Source organism: Eschrichtius robustus, chromosome 19, assembly GCF_028021215.1.
Source record: "Eschrichtius robustus isolate mEscRob2 chromosome 19, mEscRob2.pri, whole genome shotgun sequence".
NCBI classification, from domain to species: domain Eukaryota; kingdom Metazoa; phylum Chordata; class Mammalia; order Artiodactyla; family Eschrichtiidae; genus Eschrichtius; species Eschrichtius robustus.
This window is the reverse complement of record NC_090842.1, coordinates 12,763,662-12,784,206: the sequence shown is the minus strand read 5'-3', so window position 1 is coordinate 12,784,206 and position 20,545 is coordinate 12,763,662. Positions and strand designations below refer to the sequence as shown.

At 42.9% G+C, this 20,545-nt stretch overlaps 1 protein-coding gene across 2 annotated transcripts; it reads right to left on the bottom strand.

Moving 5' to 3' along the window:
* Positions 1-1,445: 1,445 nt before the first annotated feature.
* Positions 1,446-20,053, bottom strand: TMEM170A (transmembrane protein 170A). 2 transcript variants are annotated; one of them, XM_068528843.1, is made up of 3 exons: positions 19,791-20,053; positions 7,065-7,235; positions 1,446-4,619 (listed from the first exon to the last, which is right to left on the bottom strand). In XM_068528843.1, exons 1-3 carry the CDS (start codon positions 19,921-19,923, stop codon positions 4,489-4,491), a joined length of 435 nt encoding a protein of 144 aa, XP_068384944.1. In that variant the 5' UTR covers positions 19,924-20,053; the 3' UTR covers positions 1,446-4,488. The 2 variants fall into 2 exon arrangements, with proteins under 2 accessions (XP_068384944.1, XP_068384945.1); XM_068528844.1 differs by having other exon boundaries at positions 7,134-7,235.
* Positions 20,054-20,545: the final 492 nt, after the last annotated feature.

The window sequence follows — 20,545 nt, the reverse complement described above, 5'->3', positions numbered from 1 at the left end:
GGTGAACAAGTGGAAGTTTGGGGAGAGTGGCGCCCTTGGAGGGGGCATGGAAGCTCCACTCACCTTCCTCATACCTTGCCCTGTGCATCTCTTCCATCCAGCTGTTCCTGAGTTATATCCTCATGATAAACCAGTGATCTAGTATGTAAAATGTTTGAGTTCTGTAAGCCACTTTAACAAATTAATTGAACCCAATTTATAGCCAGTCGGTCAGAAGCACAGGTAACAGCCTGGACTTGCAACCAGCCTCTCGAATCAGGGGGTGCAGTGGGAGTCGGTCTTGTAGGATTGAGCCCTTAACCTGTAGAATCTGGTGCTATCTCTGGGTAGTGTCAGAATTGAGTTGAATTGTTGGACACACTGCTGGCGTCCAAGAATTGTTTGTTGGTTTGGGGAACTCCCAATATACCAGCACTTAAAAATTAAGAGATTTCAAATAATCTAATTTCCAATTCCTCTGAAAAACTGGAGAAATCTGGCAACACTGGGCACATAATCCCACAAAATATCAATAGAAATAGGCTGGAACTGAGCAAAGCCTTTAGACAAATCTCTCCAGCTGGCCACAGTACAAATCCCAACTCCCTACAAGTTTCCTGGTTCACTATTACCGTGTTGTCTTGGTAATAATTTATGGGATCCTTCCTGCCAAACTCAGCATCTTTAGCCCATCATCCACCATAGTCTCTTTCCACTGTCTTAGGTTATCACCTTTTTAGAAAAGATCCTCCTCTGTTCGGTCCTGGATACGTATCTTGGGGGCTTCTGGCTGAACTCTGCATGTATCCTTCAGGGGTGCTAGAAACATTCTGTATCTTGATCGAAGTGCTACCACTCCGCATTAAGTGTATAAATACATAAAAATTCATCAAGCTATACATTTAAGATTTGTGCACTTTACTGTATGTTACACCTCAATTTAAAAAAAAATTAGAGAGAGAATGGATGGGTAGTCTCCTACCAGACATTGTATGTCTGTCTGCAATGCCTGGAACTGCAGCAGTTATCTTGTGAACAGGGGGGTAAGCTACCCAAATCAGACAATCCAATTTACTGAAAATGGCAGAGCAGAAAAAGATTTATGATGTCACAGAATACTAAACCAACCTCGGAGCCTCTCTTCATGTGGACTTACTACTGAAATAATACACGTTTTTCACAAACTATATCAGCTTTCAGCCATTCCAGTGTGTAATCATACAAAAGCTTCTTGATGGTAATATATAGCTCACAAAGTGGAGTTAATGAGACTCAAGTTCACATGTAAGTACAGTTTAATCAGATCTTTGGACAAAAATTTTACCATAAACTAGTGAGTTGAACATAAAAGAAATACAGTTAAGCATATATGTTAAGTACTAAAAAAAAACTTAAGTTGGAAAACCTTATAACGAAAGATTAAACTCATTGGCCACTGAAAAAGAAATAACAGTTCTAGTTCACAGAATTAAAAGTAACTCTTTATTGATAAACATATATACCAGAATTAGAAATGTCAGTAGAAAAATAAAATTTAAATAATTTTCTATGGTACAAAGATTAGATCATTTTGACTGTAGCATTTGGTGAAATAATCTAATACAAAAAGCTGAGCTGATTTTAGCCACAACCAGCCTGACAGAGTGCACAAAAAAGAAATGCACGTACACAGAACCTTCTGCATGTGGACAGCTAATGGCACCAGGACTTCACATTCCAGGAAATGGTCTCCTAGGGAAGGTTGGTATGCACTGCAGTTGTAATAAGAACTTAATTCAAACCAGAGCAGCTTTTGGAATCAAAAGCTAACATACAATTTAAAGACTTAGAAAACATAAGGGCTTAAAGATAATTATTTGCCATGAACTTTTTCTCACCTAGTTTAGACATATCCTAGGTAATGTTTTGCTGAAAAAAAAAAAATGAGTTAACAGCACAAAGAGACATCTTTATCTTGGAATATTCATTACTCATTTGTATACGGATTTAAGTTTACGTGAAACGCCTTTACCCTAAAGCCTCAATATTAAAGAATCCAGAAATCAGCTTTTTATGGTTGGGGCTGCCTCCTTCCCACTCATAGAAAAAAGGAAAAGTGATGCACAGCTAAGGGAGGGGTGGTTGCACGTGTCTCTAGGAAAGTCAGTAGTTGGCAAAACTTCTCAGAAGCTATATGTGATAAGATAAAATGTTCAACACAAATGCCAATATTTTTTCATCTGGGCAACCACCCCCAACTAATTGTGTATTTGAGATGAGAAATTAAAAAGAAAAATAAACTCGAAGGGGGAATAGACATTCCTTATCATTCAAATAGTTTCTCCCTGAAAATATTTCAAGCCACAAATCTCAAGCTATATAAAGTCTATATACATTTATTCACAGGAGAATGTTCACAGACTGGGATGGATGAAACATTCAATAATTTGAAGATACACTTTATATTTGAAGTTTTTAAAAAGAGTGGAAAATCAAACAAGAAACAGATGAAAACAAAGACAACTTTCAAAATGCATTAATTTTTGTGTCTTGGCTCTAAAAGAAAAATAAGCCAAATAAATCATGGATCAGTATGTTCAAAAATTAGTATTTAGGGGGAGGAGCCCACTGACCACTGGCCCATGTTCAATTTGTGAAATTCTATCCAAAGGAATGTTTTAGGTGAGAATGCTAAGAGGCATCCTTCAATAGAGATAATTAAAATAATTTCCTACAACAAATTTCTGAAACTGAAGGGCTACTTTTCCAAATCCAGCTCACTGAACTGAAAAATGGAGTCTTCAACTAAAGACTTAAAAATTTGCTTGAAAGAAAGATTTGAGCATTGGAGAGTAATCTTGTTGGGGAATTTGTAAAGACATTTGCCTACATTCCAACTCCTGTAATTTTCCACCTAGTCTATGTGTATATAACACTATAATTTTGATAAGTGGTCTAATGGACGATTAGTTAAAAGAAAATGTCCAGTTACTTTTTGTGATCCTTTGTAACTTTTCTCTTTGACTATCCCTGGTAAATTGGTACTCCTGGCTGTTTTTAATCAGAAGCCAGAGTGCATATTGCTTTAAATCAAATAGAACTGCACACGACCTCATGGGCAGTTAGCCTTACACTCACAACGAAAACCTTCCTTTAAAAATGTCAGATTTAATTACCAGAAACTATTCTGAAAACAGATAACATCGATTGTATTTCATACAGAACAGTTTAGGTGGTAAGGATAAAGTTAGATAATTTTTGCAATCCTTTTTCTTTTGAAGGTTACAGTTTTCAGGCCTTTAAATGAAAAAGTAAGTTAGGCATTAGAAGAAAAATTAAAATAGCTAAAATTGGGTTTTAAAAAACTCTGATATTTAATTCTCTTTAAGGATATACATTCTCTTGAAGGAAAATGTAAAGGGCACAGTGGAAGGCATATCTGAAAATTAAACTTTAGGCACTTTCTGGGAGTGATACCCAATACTGTAAAAGTGAGCTGAAGACCCACCACTAGGTAACCACATTAAGACTAGGAAATCCATAACCACTAACTCTAGTTTAAGCTGCACTTACACAATTTTTCAAGAGCCATGAGTAAACCAAAGTCACTAAGAAAAACAGTAACAGAACGTTTAAAGTATCTTTTTGTGCGTGTGCCTCAATGTTCAAAGAGTGTCCTAAACAATCTGGGTGAAAATTTTCAACTCCCAACTATTTAATAGGGTATGTTTCCAATTAAACTAAATAAAAGCAATAGAATAAAAGTTATAGGAAGAGGTAGTACAGGAGCTTTGGGGGAAAAAGTCTCAATTATCTAGCTTATTTTGATAAAATGTAGAAAAAAACAAATTCACATCTCTTAAAATATATTAAATAATCAGAGGTCAAGATAGTTATCCATAAAAATGTCACATCATTCAGTAGTTAGCTCCTTTTTCTTTAAACAGTGGAATCGAAGCCACTACTTGAGTTATAGATTTTTTTTGTGTGCAACAAATTTCACCAAATTTGTCCACAACACTATATTCAACCAAAACCTACTTGGCACTTACTGTCATGAAGATGTAGCAAGAGATGAGTCTGCCAAATTTTAATCAAGATTAGATCAAGTTAGATTTTAGTACAGTATACTCGGCTCAGAAATAAACTAATATGATCCATAGTTTCTCTGAAATATGCAACGTTGCATTTTCTCACAGAACATTATAAATTTCAGTGTGAAGGAGCCAACCCAGAAGCACTGCTGACCTGGCTTGCGTAAAGGTGCACCCGTAAAACTGCCTGCATTAAATACGTAAAAAAGAAAGAAAGAAAGAAAAGAAACTTGATTTGTTTTCGTTGAGAACAATGAGTCCAAAGAGATCTTTAATTCCTGGAGCTTCAAATTGAAGAAAGGACTGAAATGTTCTTCATATACCTTTTCATCCAAGTTGCTTCCCGTTTGAAGAACTAAGAAAACACATTCCATACTGTATTCTTTTTGAGGATTCTATGAAACTTAGGTTCGCCATCATAGCACAAGGGTATGTGCTATAGAGTAGCTAAAATCCGTAAAAAGGAGACCACCACTACACAAAACGTCTGTCCAGTGCCCAAGGTGAGGGCTTCAAATGGAATCATTTCCTTTCCTGCTGCTCGGTACACTCCAGCAATTGCTGCACCTGTTCAAAAATTCAAGAATGTTTAAAAAAAAAAGGTTAATATAATCAGGAAAATATAGCACTTAAAATTCTACCAGTAGAATGTTCTAAATTTTTTACATTAAAATTTAGACATTACAGAAATGTTTTGTTTTGTCTATTCTTTTTGCTGACTACTCTAGGTTTTAAGTATTCCTTATAAGGTTTGCAAATCACTGACAAGTGATTTTAGGTGTTGAAAAGTGAATCCTTTAAACTGAGTCTCCTAGATTTATTGAATAAAATCACCTGGAAGTCATAGCCGAAATCACAAAGACGGCGATTTCCACGTAACCTGATTACAAACTCAAAAACATCTCTTATTCCGCATGCATTTAACAGGTACCTAACAAATTCTTGGCAATAAATGACAAAGAATCTTCCCTGTGGGACTGAGCAAGAAATATTTCAGGAGCAGCCACAGGGAAACCCCACTCTACTTTGTACTATACTCAGAGTTCCCCTCAAGAAGTGGATGGAGAAAGGGGTGGGAAAAGGAAAAGAGGGGGACCCTAAGCCTATCAAGTTGCTATTCATTCAGAGGGCGAGAGGTGAGGGATACTTGGGGAGTCCTTTCTGTTACCCACATCATTAATCGTTTTTATTATGTTAGTCACTGTAACTTCCTAGAAATTGAGTAAACAAAACAAAACAAACATCTCTCTCTACCCAGGTACCCTGAATTGCTCACAGGGACTCAGCGTTGTACAAAGAAAGTCAAGATTTCAATAGTTTGAAAATAACAGATCCAAACATCTCAGATGACCGACCAACCACCCCCCACCCCACCTCAAAATGCTCCAAACGGAATTCTCCTTGATCACAGAAGCTAGCTGGAGACACAAGACAGAAACACAAACATGAAGTAGATTCTGAGTAATGCAAGATGAAATATAGTGTTTCAATCAAGTGTCTACATCTTTTACAAATGTGATGTGATGGTATATTGACATATTTTAAGGAGAAGAAAGAACAATACTAATCAATACCTGTGTTGGTTGCCAGGAACATTTGTGACTCTGAAATGCCCACCGCCAGAGGCAATGCACAAACACTGGGCTACTAACATCTGAAAGGCACATGTTCCATTGGGCCCCTTTGTAATTTGTCTCCAAAAAAAGTGGGTTGAGTCGGAAGAAGCTTAAAGAAGTTGAACTGGGTCCCAGAGTGGGATTTGGATGATTAAGGGAAGACAGGAAAAAGCAAACCAGAAGGAGCAGCAAATGGGAAGGGAATAGATTGTATGCACTAGAGTCGAAGAAGGACATGAACACGACATTTACTGCACAATTACTATGTGGTAGATATTCTGGTTAAGTATTTTATATTCACATTTTTTCAATTAGTCATCACACAGCATCCCTATTTTACTGATGAGAAATCTGAAACAGGTCCTGGGGAACAGTAATCCAGCAAGGAAACTGGAGCAGAGGGTCTCTAAAGATAGCAGTAGGTGATATAGTTAAAAATATTTTTTAAGGCCAGTTATGGAAACTCCTTAATGCAAACAGGAGAAAACTGGCCTCCTCCCCCGTGTTATCACAAAGGTTTCATCATCTATGGAACACAGAGAAACTAGGCCACCTTGTCCCCCCCCAAAAAATCCCTCAAGTCAGAGAGGGAGATTTCTGCTTGAAGCTCAAGCTTTAAATTCACAGTGAAAAAAATTTATGTTTACATGTATACCTAGAAAAAAGTCTGAAAGCATACACCAAAATGCAAACTGTGGATACCACTTAGGAATGCAGTAATGGAGGATTTTTAGTTTTGCTTTCTTATAATTTTTAATTTATATAGAATATACATGTTATTTATATTTCATTATGAGCTTAAAAAGGATTTAAACTTATTCTCATCCCTTTGACATGAGCAAAAGCCACACCTCCCCCCAAAAAAACACCAGACAGGTAAAAATAATTTATAATTATGAATGTTACTCCAATTCTTATTCAGAAAGTCCTGAGAGGAAAAAACAACCAGGTACTTTTCTAAATAATAATTCTTGTCATTAGACAAGAATTCTTCCATCCTTAAAATAACTACACCTGGATGAGTGGAAGTAATTTGTCAACCAGCTTGCAAGGTCACAAATCAGTGAAGTGACAGCTGAAGAGAAAGGAGGAGTAGCTTCCAAAAAGACAAATATCTTCTTTTGCTAGTGACCTATTTCACAAGATCTGTCTCACAAAGCTTAACATGGCTTCCCTGAAGCCAGCGAGACAAAATCTGACTCAGTAAGTCAAAGATGTTAGCCAAATAAGGGGGGGACTGGGGTGAGAAAAAAAACAATACATAAAAAAAACAGGATCTGTGGTTAAAGATCACTCTTTCTTCTTCATCTCACTGAGACATGTTTCTAAAGCGGTTCCTAAAATTAACTAACTAGTCAAATGAAACATTTTGACTGTATTTTAATGTCTAACATACTTGTCAAGATTCCAGCAGTAATTGGTCCCACGATGCCCATCAACAGGATGCTTACAGACATGAACCTACCATATTTGTGATGTCTGAGGGTGAAGAGGGCCAGTAATCCAGCAGGGACATGAAAGAAGAGAGAGGACACCAGTGCCCACAGGAACACACCATACCACATCTCTACAAGGGAAAGCAAAGAAAGGTCGTACATCACCGCCTTTCCCAGTGCAGTCATTACAAAGGGGTAGCCACTATGCCCAGTTATTTCATTTTTAAAACCATTCAGTTGCAATGAAGGTTCATCAGTCAAATATCCAAACATTGATGGTTTTGGAGGGATAAGTAAACTATGGCCACCACCTGTTTGTATACATAAACTCTTACTGGAACACAGCCACGCCCATTCATTTAAGTCTTGTCTATGGCTGTTTTCAAGCTACAAGAGCAGGGCTAAAACAGTGACAGAGACCATATGACCTGCAAAGCCTAAAATATTTACAATCTGGCCCTTTACAGAAAAGGTTGGCCAACCCCTGACAAGCTACCTGTACTCCCAAACACTGAAGAAAAGGTTCACTCAGATTTGAAAATTCACTTAAATGATTTCCCTCCCATAAGGACAAATGTAAGTACCACTGATAGGGTGCTATGCAGTCAATGCCTGATGACCATCCCTGCCTTCTTGATTATTCAGTCATCTCAAAAGGAAAAGCTCTATATACAATTACATTCATTCAACAATCATTTTCAAGACAATGCAGTAAATATCAACCCATCATCTCCTATTAGGGTATCAAAGCTCTTTAAGACATGAAATAAATACCAGAAGATGTAAATGTTTCGCTTAAGGCCAAATGGCAAGTGAGAGGGCAGGTTAGAAGAGGAGCTGGTTCTGTCCCTCTCAGGATGACAGTAACTCAGGAAACATTAAAATATTTGTCCAACAACTATGTATACAAACCTACGCATGAGATATCTTGGAAAATACAAAAAAAGGAGGAGATACCATCCTGCCCTTATGACTTCACGATTTAGCAAATGGCAGACATAACATTTTCCCCCAGTGGGCCCAGGCATGGCTTCAGAATTCTCAAGAGAGCTCTTTACCCATATATGGATATAATGAAGGTGTCACACTAGATGAAATCTGTTGTCCATCCCTGCACTTGAGGCAGGTAAGTAACAGGCAATTGTAAAGATCAGTCAACAGCTCAACTGGGGTTTCTGCACCACAGCACTACTGACGTCTGAACCATTTAACTCTTTGTTGTGGGAGGCTGTCGACTGCAGGACGTGGAGCAACACCCCTGGCCTCTACCCTCTGGATGCTGGTAGCACGCTCTCCCGTTGTGACAACCACAATATCCTGACATTGTCACACGACCCCGGTGGGCATAATTACCCTGGTTAAAAACTGCTGACCTGACTGAAGCAGAGTTTGTAAGAGTAACAGTAGTTAAGGACGCAAAGATAGATGGGGTCACATTACGGTGGGCTTTGAAGGCCAAACTAAGGACTTCAACATGTAAGCCCTAGAAGGTACCATCAAAGGTTTTTTGAGCAGTAAAGGGTTGTCAGCACAGTATTTCACAGGTGGCACCTTACGCTCCCAGTAGGAACACAAACTAGAAAGCCATCTCTGGAGGGTAAATTGGAAGTGTGTATCCAAAATAGTCAACTGTGCATACCCTTTGCCACAGTGATTTTACTTCCAGGAATACACAAGGGCAAGGACAAGGTCACGAGGTTCCTGACAGCACCGTCTGTACTGGCAAAAACTAGACACCAACTGCATGTCTGTCGATGGAGGACTTGTGAAACATGTTATGGTGCATACGCATAATGAAACGTTACACAATCAATAAAAACAGGAGCAGCTCTTTAAATACTGATGGGGTAAGATGCCCAAGCCACATTGGGAAGTAAAAAAACATAAGTTTCAGAATAGTATGTAGAATAAGATCCTGTTTTTGTGAAAACAAAAAACAAAAGAAACAAATGTGTGTAAATGCTTCTGTCTACTCAGAAAAGTCTGGACATACGTTTATTTAATAAATATTTACAACATGCACAGGCACTGTTTTAAGTGTTTGACAGATATTAACTCGTGTAATTCTCAAAGTAGCTCTATGAAGCACATATTAATATCTCTGACTCTTGGATGAGGAAACAGAAGCAGAGGGAGGTGAGGAAACTTGCTGGAGTCCACACTGCAGCATGAGGCAGAGCCCAGGTTGACCCATGCTGGAAGCGACACCCTCACCCTCTGTGCCACCTCTTACTGTATATTAAGATATAGAAAATTGTTATTTCTGGAGAATAGGATGGGCTGGGGGAGGGTTTATGACCATTCACGTTTTACTTTGATAAAACAAACAAAGCGGGGGCTTCCCTGGTGGCGCAGTGGTTAAGAATCCGCCTGCCAATGCAGGGGACACGGGTTCGAGCCCTGGTCCGGGAAGATCCCACATCCTGCGGAGCAACTAAGCCCGTGCGCCACAACTACTGAGCCTGTGTGCCACAACTACTGAAGCCCACATGCCTAGAGCCCGTGCTCCTCAACAAGAGAAGCCAACGCAATGAGAGAGAAGCCTGCGCACCGCAATGAAGAGTAGCCCCTGCTCGCTGCAACTAGAAAAAGCCTGCGCACAGCAACAAAGACCCAATGCGGCCAAAAATAAATAATAAAATAAAATAAAATAAATTTAAAAAAAAAAAGGCTTGGGAATTCTCTGGTGGTGCAGTGAATAAGACTCCACGTTCCCAATGCAGGGGGCGCACGTTCAATCCCTGGTCAGGGAACTAAGATCCCACATGCCGTGGGGCGCAGCCAAAAAACGGGGAAAGAAAAAAAAGAGCGACCAGTGAGGAGCATCAGTGGGCTGGGGGAGAGGGGAGAGGGGAGAGTGGCAAAGGGGAGGGCCAGGGGCTTTTCTTGAAGCTGCGTCTGAGTTGTAAGCACACTGTTGTGTGTGGTTTTTCCCAAATCAATTTATTTTTACTCTTGTTGGGAGGAGGGGAGGAGGGGTTAGGGAGCCAGGGGTGATTAGAGGTGGGGCCAAATCCCCACCAGGCACCCTCCACACTCTCACTGATGGCTGCACTAATTCTCTGCACATATTAAGTCAAAGTTTCAATTAATACCATATTCTACATACACCTAGATTAGGATGTCTCGCTCTTGGTTGCTGTTGTTGTTTTTAATTAATTTTTTTTTTTTTTTTGACTGCACTGGGTCTTCGTTGCTGCGCACGAGCTTTCTCTAGTTGTGGCGAGCAGGGGCTACTCTTTGTTGCGGTGCGCGGCCTTCTCATTGCGGTGGCTTCTCTTGTTGCGGAGCACGGGCTCTAGGCATGTGGGCTTCAGTAGTTGTGGCTTGTGGGCTCTAGAGAGCAGGCTCAGTAGTTGTGGCGCATGGGCTTAGCTGCTCCGCGGCATGTGGGATCTTCCCGGACCAGGGCTCGAACCCGTGTCCCCTGCATTGGCAGGCGGATTCTCAACCACTGCGCCACCAGGGAAGTCCTTTTTTTTTTTTTTTTTTTTTTTAATATTTATTTATTTGGCTGCTCCAGGTCTTAGTTGCAGCATGTGGGATCTTCGTTGCGGCGTGCGGGATCTTTAGTTGTGGCATGCAAACTCTTAGTTGCAGTATGTGGGATCTAGTTCCCTGACCAGGGATCGAACCCAGGTCCCCTGCATTGGGAGTGCAGAGTCTTAACTGCTAGACCACCAGGGAAGTCCCTCGCTCTTGTTTTGGATGGAAGGCTCTCAATAAAAGCATCAGGGACACCTCATCTAGGGCTCAATGCTTATTAAAAATAACAAACGACTGAGGGTGTTTTGGTACTTCTGTTCTGGTGACAAATTATCAGATAGCTACAAAAGGTTTCAAACCACTGGTATGAGTTTTCTTTTTCTTTCTGCTGAACAAGATACATCTTCAGAATAATTTTATAATACTGTCGAAACTTGTCTATTCTGTTTGATGGTGTTTAGCAAATTGTTAAACCAAGTCTAAATCATGTAATATGGAGTATAAAGTGATTAAACAGTAATGTCCCAAGCTTAAAACTTAAATATATATAAAATAAAAAAACGAATATATGTATAATATGTAAAATAATATATGTATACTAACTACTGCTCTTCCTCCACCAAAAGAATCACACACACATACACACACATAAACAAAAAAACCCTTTCCAGTCAATAGTGTCTATCAGAAATTGCGGGCAGGATTCTCAATCCTCAGGGTTTGGGTCCCCATCGTCTTCAGGAACAAACCTATACGGTTAGTCCCGTACACACGAACCTTGAAGTTGAGAACTTTCAAAGATGCGAACATGCGTTCCATCAACATCAGGCGTGAGTGAAACTGCAGCTTGCCCTCCATCTCCTGTTGCTGGCGATCCTTCAGCTCTACCATCTCCCACCTCCTCTCCCTCCTCCAGTCAGTAACTCTTCTTGCCTGTTCCCTCGATGCCAGCCCCTGTATGCCAGCTGTTGTACTGTACTACTGTACTTTTCAAGGTACTGTACTGTAAGATTAAAAATGTTGTCTCTATTTTTTGTGTTTATGTATTATTTGTATGAAACCTATTACAGTACAGTACTACATAGCCGATTGTGTTAGTTGGGTACCTAGGCTAACTTTGTTGGACTTACGAACAAATTAGACTTACGAACGTGCTCTCGGAACGGAACTCATACGTAGGGGACTTACTCTACCAGATACCACTGCAGCCTACTTTCCAGCCTCGGGCACCAGCCCTTCTTGCTTCCACAGCCCAGGAGACTTGCCCTCTTCTTGGCAGCAGCTCCAGAGGCTGCAGAGTCTGGTGTTCAGGTACTGCCCCTCCCTGATAAATCCCTCCTGCCTGGGCCGCTGCTGTTGCACCCTGGCCTCCCCCGCCCAAGGCCCCCTTGTGTACCACCCACTGCCAGCTCATCCCCAAGCCACAGGACAGCGTCATGCAGTTCCCTGCTAAAGCAGTAACCCCGTCTTCAATCCCACAGTCCTTCCCAGCTCCTCCCCAAATCACTTAAGAGACTCTGAACTCCATTACACCACCCAGTGTGCACAGAACTCTATAAGGACACCAGGAATGCCACTACCCAGGGGTGGACAAACGGGATTCAAACCTGCCTCCAAGACCCCAGAGCAGCTGCCGTCTTGGCTGCTGTCTGCCACCAATGACATGAGACCACTCCCGGGCCTAGCTGTCACGGGGCTTCTGCTGGAGCGCCCCAAATTTGAGAGACAAGCACTGCTTTCCGCAGCAACTCAAGGCACTGCTGGAGCTTGGCTTCTTACTGGCTGCCACAGAACCATCGGGGCAGTGAACTGGCAGGTGAGGCCTTGATCTGCCAGAGACACACTAAGTTGGTAACTTCAATAAAAGTGGGTCTGGACACTCGGGTGTTCTACTCAACTGCTATGGACTGAATTCATGTGCGGCAGCCCTAATCCGACAGGACTGTGGCCTTATAAGAGGAAGAGAGATCTCTCTCTCTGTCTCTTTTTCTCTTTCTCTCCCCATCATGTGAGGACATATCAAGAAGGTGGCCCAAGAGGGCCCTCACCACAACCTGACCATGCCGGCACCCTCATCTTGGACTTCCAGTCTCCAGAACTGTGAGAAAATATACTTCTGTTGTTTAAGCCACTCAGTCTGTGGTATTTTGTTCTAGCAGCCCTAGCAGACATCACTCACCTGTTCCCACTTCTCTGGAGCACAGCACCTGCCCAAGGAGGCCTGCTGGGCTATCAACTCATATCTCGATTTTCCTGAAAGCTGAAAGGAATCTGTTTGCAAACAAGATCTGGCACAGCAGGTCCGCTCCTCCCTGAGTCTCTGAGAAGGAGAAGCACCATGCACCTTCCTATAACCCTGAGCTACATCCATCAGCTAGCTCAGTGCCTACATATTTTATATCGCATCACTTAAGTCACTCTAAGTGGGAAAAAAAGGCTGTATTACATTAGATGAGTAGTACAATTTATAAAACACTTTTCAGATGGATGGGATTATTACAGGACTATAACAGCTAAGGCAAACCTCAATCAATAAAACATTTTTTAAAAACTAAGTGATTTCCCTTTAATCTACTGTGCCTTAATTTGCCATCTATTTAATAGCTATTTATTGATTATCATATAGTACTTTTCATTCCCCTGGGTCAACACACGGTCAAAAATCTTTGTCTACATATCTTACAGTATTTCCTTGTTCACTGTTTCAAATAAAGTGCATTATCTTCAGCTTTGTTTACTCTGGCAGCTAAAGTCACATCATTTCCCCATGTTGAAGAATAAATCAGGTTATTAATCTGAAATAAAAGATTATAAGGAGAGGGACTTCCCTGGTGGAGCAGTGGTTAAGAATCTGCCCGCCAATGCAGGGGACACGGGTTCGAGCCCTGGTCTGGGAAGATCACACATGCCACGGAGCAACAAAGCCCGTGTGCCACAACTACTGAGCCCACATGCCACAACTACTGAGCCCACGCACCTAGAGCACACAAGAGAAGCCACCGCGATGAGAAGCCCATGCACCGCAATGAAAAAAAAAAAAAGCAGCCCCCCCTCGCCACAACTAGAGGAAGCCCGCACGTAGCAACGAAGACCCAACACAGCCAAAAGTAAATAAATAAATAAATTTAAAAAAAGAGAAACTGCCATCGAAGTGGTTTCATAAAAAAAAAAAAGATTATAAGGGGAAATCAGACTAAGCACTGGTGACAGAAGAGGCCCCAAAGATGCCCACATCCTCAACCCCAGAGCCTATGAAAATGCGACCTTACATAACAAAAGGGAGTGTGCGGGTGTGATTAGATTAAGCATCTTGGGATGGTGGGGGTTAGCCTGGATTTTATAGGTGGGCCTAATGTAATCAAGGGTTCTTGTAAGAGCGTCAGAGTCAGAGAGATTTGAAGATGCTATGCTGCTGGCTTTAAAGATAGAGGAAGGAGCCATAGGCCAAAGGATGCAGGTGACCTCTAGAAGCTGGAAAAGACAAGAAAACAAATTCTCCCTAGAGCCTTCAGAAGGAAGGCAGCTCTGCTGACCCATTTTGGACTTCTGACCTCCAGGACCGTAGGATGACAAGCCACTAAATTTGTCCTAAGTTGTTTCAGTAGCAATAGCAAACTAACACAAGCACTGGGAGTTCATTCATTCAGCAAATATAATACTTACTGAGCCCATTACATATGCCGGGCACGTCAGTGAACAACAAAAACAAAAATTTTAAAAAGACACAGATCCCTGCCCACAGGGTGTTTGTATCTTTAAGAATATTTTTCAGACAGATATTTGAGTTAAAGAGAAAAGCCACACAGATTTCAGAATCCTCTAGGTGAGTCCTGTGTTAACAAAATGGGTTTGTAACGGCTGGCTCCCCAGCCCTCTAGCCTCCACAGCTGAGTCACCTCATTTCCAAGCAAGGCCTCAAGACCAACCTGGCCCCAATCAGCAGAAATGGAAATGGGAATTGTGAGGCTTGGCACCCAGCCATCCTTTCAGCTGGCCCCACTCTGCCTTATGTTCCAGGTCGAACAACTGTATGAGCACAGCCAGTGCCTCTGATGCCAGGGTTCTAAGTAAACTGCCTCGGTCCTGGGAACTGCAGTCCTACTCAGTCCTGCAACTCGATGCCGGACTGCCTAGATGCTAACTGCCCATCAGCCTGCATCTGTCCACACTGCCCACTGTGAGACCCCTCTCTTACCCAACCCCACCTACCTGCCAGGGGATCCATCTGTTCCCCTGTGAAATACTAACATATATATACTGGTCTCTACTCCTGATTCCTGACACAGAGCTCCTAAAACCCTTGTAGATAATGGTGCTAGGAAAATCTTTTGTTCTAATACTTAGTCTTTGACCCTGGTTCCTGATGCAGAGCTCCTAAATTCCTTGGAATTTCCAGGAGTGTCTTTTGTTCTCATGAGGCAACTCTTGGTGGGCTCCTGGATGGTCAACAGAAAGACCAAGCCATGATCATAAGCTTGCAACTTTCAGCACCACCCTCCAAGCTCTGGAGAGGGGACAGAGGCTAGAAGGGAGTTAATAATCGGTCATACCTAGGTGATGAAGCCTCCATAAAAATTCCAAAGGTACAGAGTTCAGAGAACTTCTGGGTTGGTGAAAACATCTATGTGCTGGGAGGGTGGCCCACCCCAGCTCCAAAGGGACAGAAGCGCCTGTGCTTGGGGACCCTTCCAGACTTCACCCTATGTACCTCTCTATCTGGTGTTCATTTCCAACCTTTAATATCCTTGGTAATATACCAGTAACCTAATAAGTAAACTGTTTTCCTGAATTCTATGAGCTGCTCTAGCAAAATAATTGAACGAGAAGGAGGACATGGGAACCTCAGCTGGTCAGAAGCACATGGGACAACCTGGACTTTTGACTGGCATCTGAAGTTGGGGGTTGGGGCAGTCTTGTGGAACTGAGCCTTTAACCTGTGGGATTGGATGCTGACTCCAGGTAGCCAGTGTCAGAACTGAATTGAATTGTAGGACACCCAACTGGTGTCCCAGAATTGCTTGATGCATGGAAAAACCACACATCTGGCGCCAGAAGTGTTTGAGTGTAGCAGCGGTGTGAGAGTAAAGGAAAACAGCGAGTTTTTCCTAGACACTCTTCCTCTCCTAACAATGGCGACTTGCCCCCCAGGACTACCAGCAGTGGGCTGCCACCTCTCTCCTGAGGCCATTGCCTAACTGCCCACCCATCCCTTGTTTCTGTGTGCCCCTCTGGCCTGCCTCAATCCCAGTGGTCTCTTGGGCCTAGCCTGGCTAGATCTTATCTGTCCTGATCTGGCCTTCCATCTATTCTCCACACAAAGCCAGAAAGTCAGTGCTAATGGGAACAAGGTTTCTTGTTGGGGTGATGAAAATATTCTAAAGTTGCTTTTTGTGATGGTTGCAAACTCTGCAAAAAAATCATTAAAGTGTATACTTTAAAAAAACAAAAAGTAAGTCAGATCATCCTTCCTCTGCTCAAAACCCTCTAATATGGCTTTCTGGGATCTGACCTCACTTCCTCTCCCTGCCTTGCCCACCCTGTTCCACCCACTGCACTGGCCTCCTTCATGTTGCTTAACAAGCTCCGGTCCCAGGGCCTCTGAACCTGCTGCCCCTCGCCCACAAGGCTCTTCTCCCAACGGCTGCGTGGCTTGTTCCTCATTCCCTTCAGATTTCTTCTCCAATGGCACCATCATAGAGGGCCTCCTTGTGACCTTAAGTAAAACAGCATTCCACTTGACACACAACACCTGCCACTTACTATCCCCCTACCCTGTCTTACACTCACCACCATCTGTTCCTTTCCATACTTTAAAAAAAAATTTTTTATTGGAGTATAGTTGCTTCACAATGTTATGTTGGTCTTTTCCATACTTTTAAATTTTGTTTTCTCTCTCCCCTTTAGAATGAAAGTTCTTTTGTTTTGTTTACTAACACACCTTTACTTGGTGCCTAGAAAACAACAGACACACAATAGACACTGAGTAAATATTTGTTGACTTAATGAGTAAATGACTGATCCAAGTGTGACCTATTCTTGATTCCAACAACAGCACAACCAAAACATTAGTGAGTTTTAGTTTATCAGAAGATACACTTCGACACTGAAGGTATAATGAAATTCACACCTTCAGAAAGTGAATGTTATTCCTGATACAGGAAAAAAAAAAATCTGCCTTTCATAGCACTCAGATTTGTTAAAAATGACACCACCAACAACAAAAGAAATCTGAACAACTTGCAATAAGGAGGGTTAGGCAGGAACCTAAATAGCTAAATTGCAAATGCAGGTTTAAAAAAATCAATTCAAAGCTTCCTAACAGTGATAAACCGCAGACTATTTCAGAGCAATGATTTTGCCATATCGAGTTGGCATAAAATGCAAGGAACCTTTTCTGTGGGGCCAAAATAGAAACAATTCCAGAATCAGGGCAGTGAACGACATTCACTGTCAGCAGGCTTTGGTGCCTCCAAAGGGATTACAGTTCATGCACTTACTGTCCATTCCAGCTAAAGAAGAGATATAGCAGGGAGGCTGTGTGTTTACCCAATGTGTTTACCCATCACATTCTGATCAGCTTGCGGTCAAGGGCTTTATCTCATGCATGTTTATACCCCCAGCCCAGAGCCTGCACTTGACCAACGTATACCTGCTAAATGAATGATCCCTGGTGATCACCACCCCCAAGTTATATATTCAAAGAAGTTCCCATAAACTCAAATACATACTGCAGTTTAATATTTCAGAACAATTGCTGAAAGCAAAACAATTCACTTAGCTACAGATTCTCTACTATGACATGTTAAAACTATTGTTCCAAATCCACTTATCTCAATCCTTTCTTAGAGAAAGAAAAGGCAACTAAAAGCGAGACAGATTGAACAGAATATTCAGTTTCAAAGTATCACCTCACATGATTTATTACAAAAGGATTAAGGTACCCTTACAGTGGACAGATCATCTGATAAACACCATCTTCACCAAATGATTAAACCTAGTGTTATCAATAAAGGTACAAACTGACACTAAATGTCTCCTGATGAGGTGCCCTGGGAAGTGGACAACATCACCTGTGTAGGCAGCATTCTGAACAAAAATATTTAATCTGAATCTAATCATGAAGAAAAAAATGAGATAATTTAGATTACGGAATATTCTATCAAACAATTAGCCTGGACTTCAAAAATGTCTGTCTCAAGAAACTGAAACAAGGATGGAGGAACTGTTCTAGATTCAACAAGACTAAAGAGACATGACGACTAAATGCAATGTGGGACCCTTGATTAGATCCTGGAATTTAAAAAAAAAACAAAGGAGGGACTTCTCTGGTGGTCCAGTGGGTAAGACTCCATGCTCCTAATGCAGAGGGCCCAGGTTTGATCCCTGGTCAGGGAACTAGATCCCACATGCATGCCGCAACTAAGAATTCGTATGCCGCAACTAAGAAGTCCCACATACTGCAATGAAGATCCGGCGCAACCAAAATTAAAAAATAAATTTAAAAAAAAAAAAGGAAAAAAGCTAAAAATGGCATTATTTGAACAACTGGGAAAATTGGGAAAATCTAAATAAGGCCAATATATTAGATAATATTCTATCAATGTTAAATTTCTTGGGTGTGATGTGTTTTTTTTGTTGTGGCAGAAAATGTCTTCATTTTAAATGATACGTGCTGAAATATTAGGCGTCAAGCGTTGTCACTTCTGTAACTTCCTTTCAAAAGGCTCGCAGAAAGTAAAAATGTTATGTGTATGCATATATATATTTAGAGAGGAAGTGAAAGAATCAAAATGTTAATAATGAATCTAAGTAAAGGGCATATAGATATTGGTTATACTATCATTTCAATTTTTCAGTAGGTTTGAAAATTTTCCAAATAAAGAGTTGTGGGAAAAGTAAGGAAACAATGAAAACAGACCGATCCAGTTCAGTACTGCCTCCAGACTGCATGAACATTTCATTTTTTGGACAGTGTCTCCAGAATGCCATATATTTCTGTTGTCACTGTCAAATGTGATCTTAGTACCTTTTGATACCTTTTGCCAGATTATCGTTTTAGGCATGATTTCAAGCTAACATCTGCATCTGCCCCAACACGGTTATCTTATTAACTATTTCACAAACCTATCCGGGAAAATACTAGGAAGGTAATACACATCAAGTCCCTGGTGTCCGCTGAATGGCGCCTGGCAGTCGCTGCCCAGCGAAAGAGAAATCACAGGTGCCTTGTTTACAACTGCAGTCAGTAATCCAACCCTCCTTCCTTTGCAGGTCTCAGGCCGGTTCTCGCATTGTTTACTGAGTCAAGGTATTTGCCAGCTTTGCGGGAGAGCCCAACCTCACCCTTCAATCACCCCTATCTCAGCCTTCTTGCCTTTAAAGGGCCAACACACAACCGTGCTCTCCCGTCAAAGGCTTTATTTTCGGCCTTCCCAAGTAATTTCTCCTCCTCTCAGTTTTCTGAACACGATAGCTTTCTATCTCGATTTCTAATTTTTAAAAACCCTGCTCCCAGGCCCAGCAGAATCTCCAGTGGGTGTAAGAATCAAAAAGAAGCTGCATCAAAGACCTCGAACGCATGAGTGGGAGGCTCGGCAACAGGTCTCAGAAAGTGATTCCTAGAAAGAGAAGCTGGTGGAGGGGGTGGATTTGAACTTGGGTGGTAGCGATCGGCAGACCTCCTCCCCTCGTAAAGGGGTTGGGCTACACTAGAAACAAAGGGTGTGTGAGTTCTGACTGACGGCCCTCAGCCCGGCCGGGACCATGCGCTGTCCGAGCTGGGAAAGCCGAGAGGCCGGCGCGGACGAAAGGGGCTGGGCGGGGATGACCGCCTCCAGTGCCCCATACAAGGAGGGACGGCCGCCTACAGGGCTCTGCCGAGTTCATGTCTGAACCTGGGGCGTCTGGAAACTCCTAAGAGCAAGATCAGTTCGGGCGGTGACTGAGCTCCCTTCACTGACGGGTCCCCAGCGCGGGCTCGGGGTGGCCTGGCCCGAGGGGCCGGCAAGGAAGCGACGGGGGGAGGGGTTAAGGCCCCCAGCTCTCGGCCGAGGGAGAGGGAACCTTCTTCCAAGAGGAAAACAGCCCCCAGCGGGCGGGACGGCGGGGTGCCAGTCTGCTCGCCGGCGAAGGGGCGCCGCCGCGCAGCCGGGCGGCCGCGGCGTGGCACGCAGTGCGCAGGCGCGGGGTGGGGCCGGTACCTGGGAAGGAGCAGAGAGAAGTGGAGTTAGGGCACAAGGTCCCGTTGCCCACGCGCGGCACGAGCTTCAGGCTGAGGATCTGCTGCAGGAGCCCGGCCGACCCCCCGCTGTCGCCGCTCCCCTCGTGCTCCATCCCGCCGCCATTCACCGCAGAGAGGTGGGGGAGAGCGCCTAAGGTGCTGCCGTGGCTCGCTCTCACTCACGGCCCACTCTGCTCTCCGCACCTCCGTCGCCTCAGCGTCACCTTCGGCCGAAACCCTCTTCCTCCCACCCCAACGGCACTGCCAAGTGATGGCTCCTCCCTCCAATCATAGGGCGCCTCAGATGGCAGGGGCGGGGCGAGAGTTGTTCCCGCCCCTGACGTTGCGTACGGCTCTCCGAGACCCAGCACCTATGGGCTACGCCCCCTACTGGGGAAGTCTCTCCTGCTACAGTAGGGCGTGCTCTGCTCTGCCCTCCTCTGCAGCGCCACCTATAGGAAAGTAAAGGAATTTAGGTACAGATAGGGAGGGAGGGAGAGATAGACGGGTGGGTGAGTGGGTGGGTGGGTAGATAGGTAGACAGACAGCGGTAGGTATGCAAGTAGACAGGTAGGTAGGTAGTAGGTAGGAAGATAAATAAATACGTACATACATATGCATCTGGTAATGAGAATCAGATGGTGCAGCAGTCAGGTGAAAGAAGCTGGGAGACAATGCAGCAATACCTTCAATATTTGGACGGAAATGATTTTGGGGGAAAACTTCACTTTAAAC

What these genes read in the sequence shown, in the direction of transcription:
- TMEM170A (XM_068528843.1), bottom strand. Translation starts at nt 19,923, where the DNA reads ATGGAGCACGAGGGGAGCGGCGACAGCGGGGGGTCGGCCGGGCTCCTG. An exon ending in TTCTCTCTGCTCCTTCCCAG is followed by an intron (nt 7,236 to 19,790) that starts GTACCGGCCCCA and finishes TTTCCCTTGTAG; the next exon opens with AGATGTGGTATGGTGTGTTC. An exon ending in TACTGCTGGAATCTTGACAA is followed by an intron (nt 4,620 to 7,064) that starts GTATGTTAGACA and finishes ATTTTTGAACAG; the next exon opens with GTGCAGCAATTGCTGGAGTG.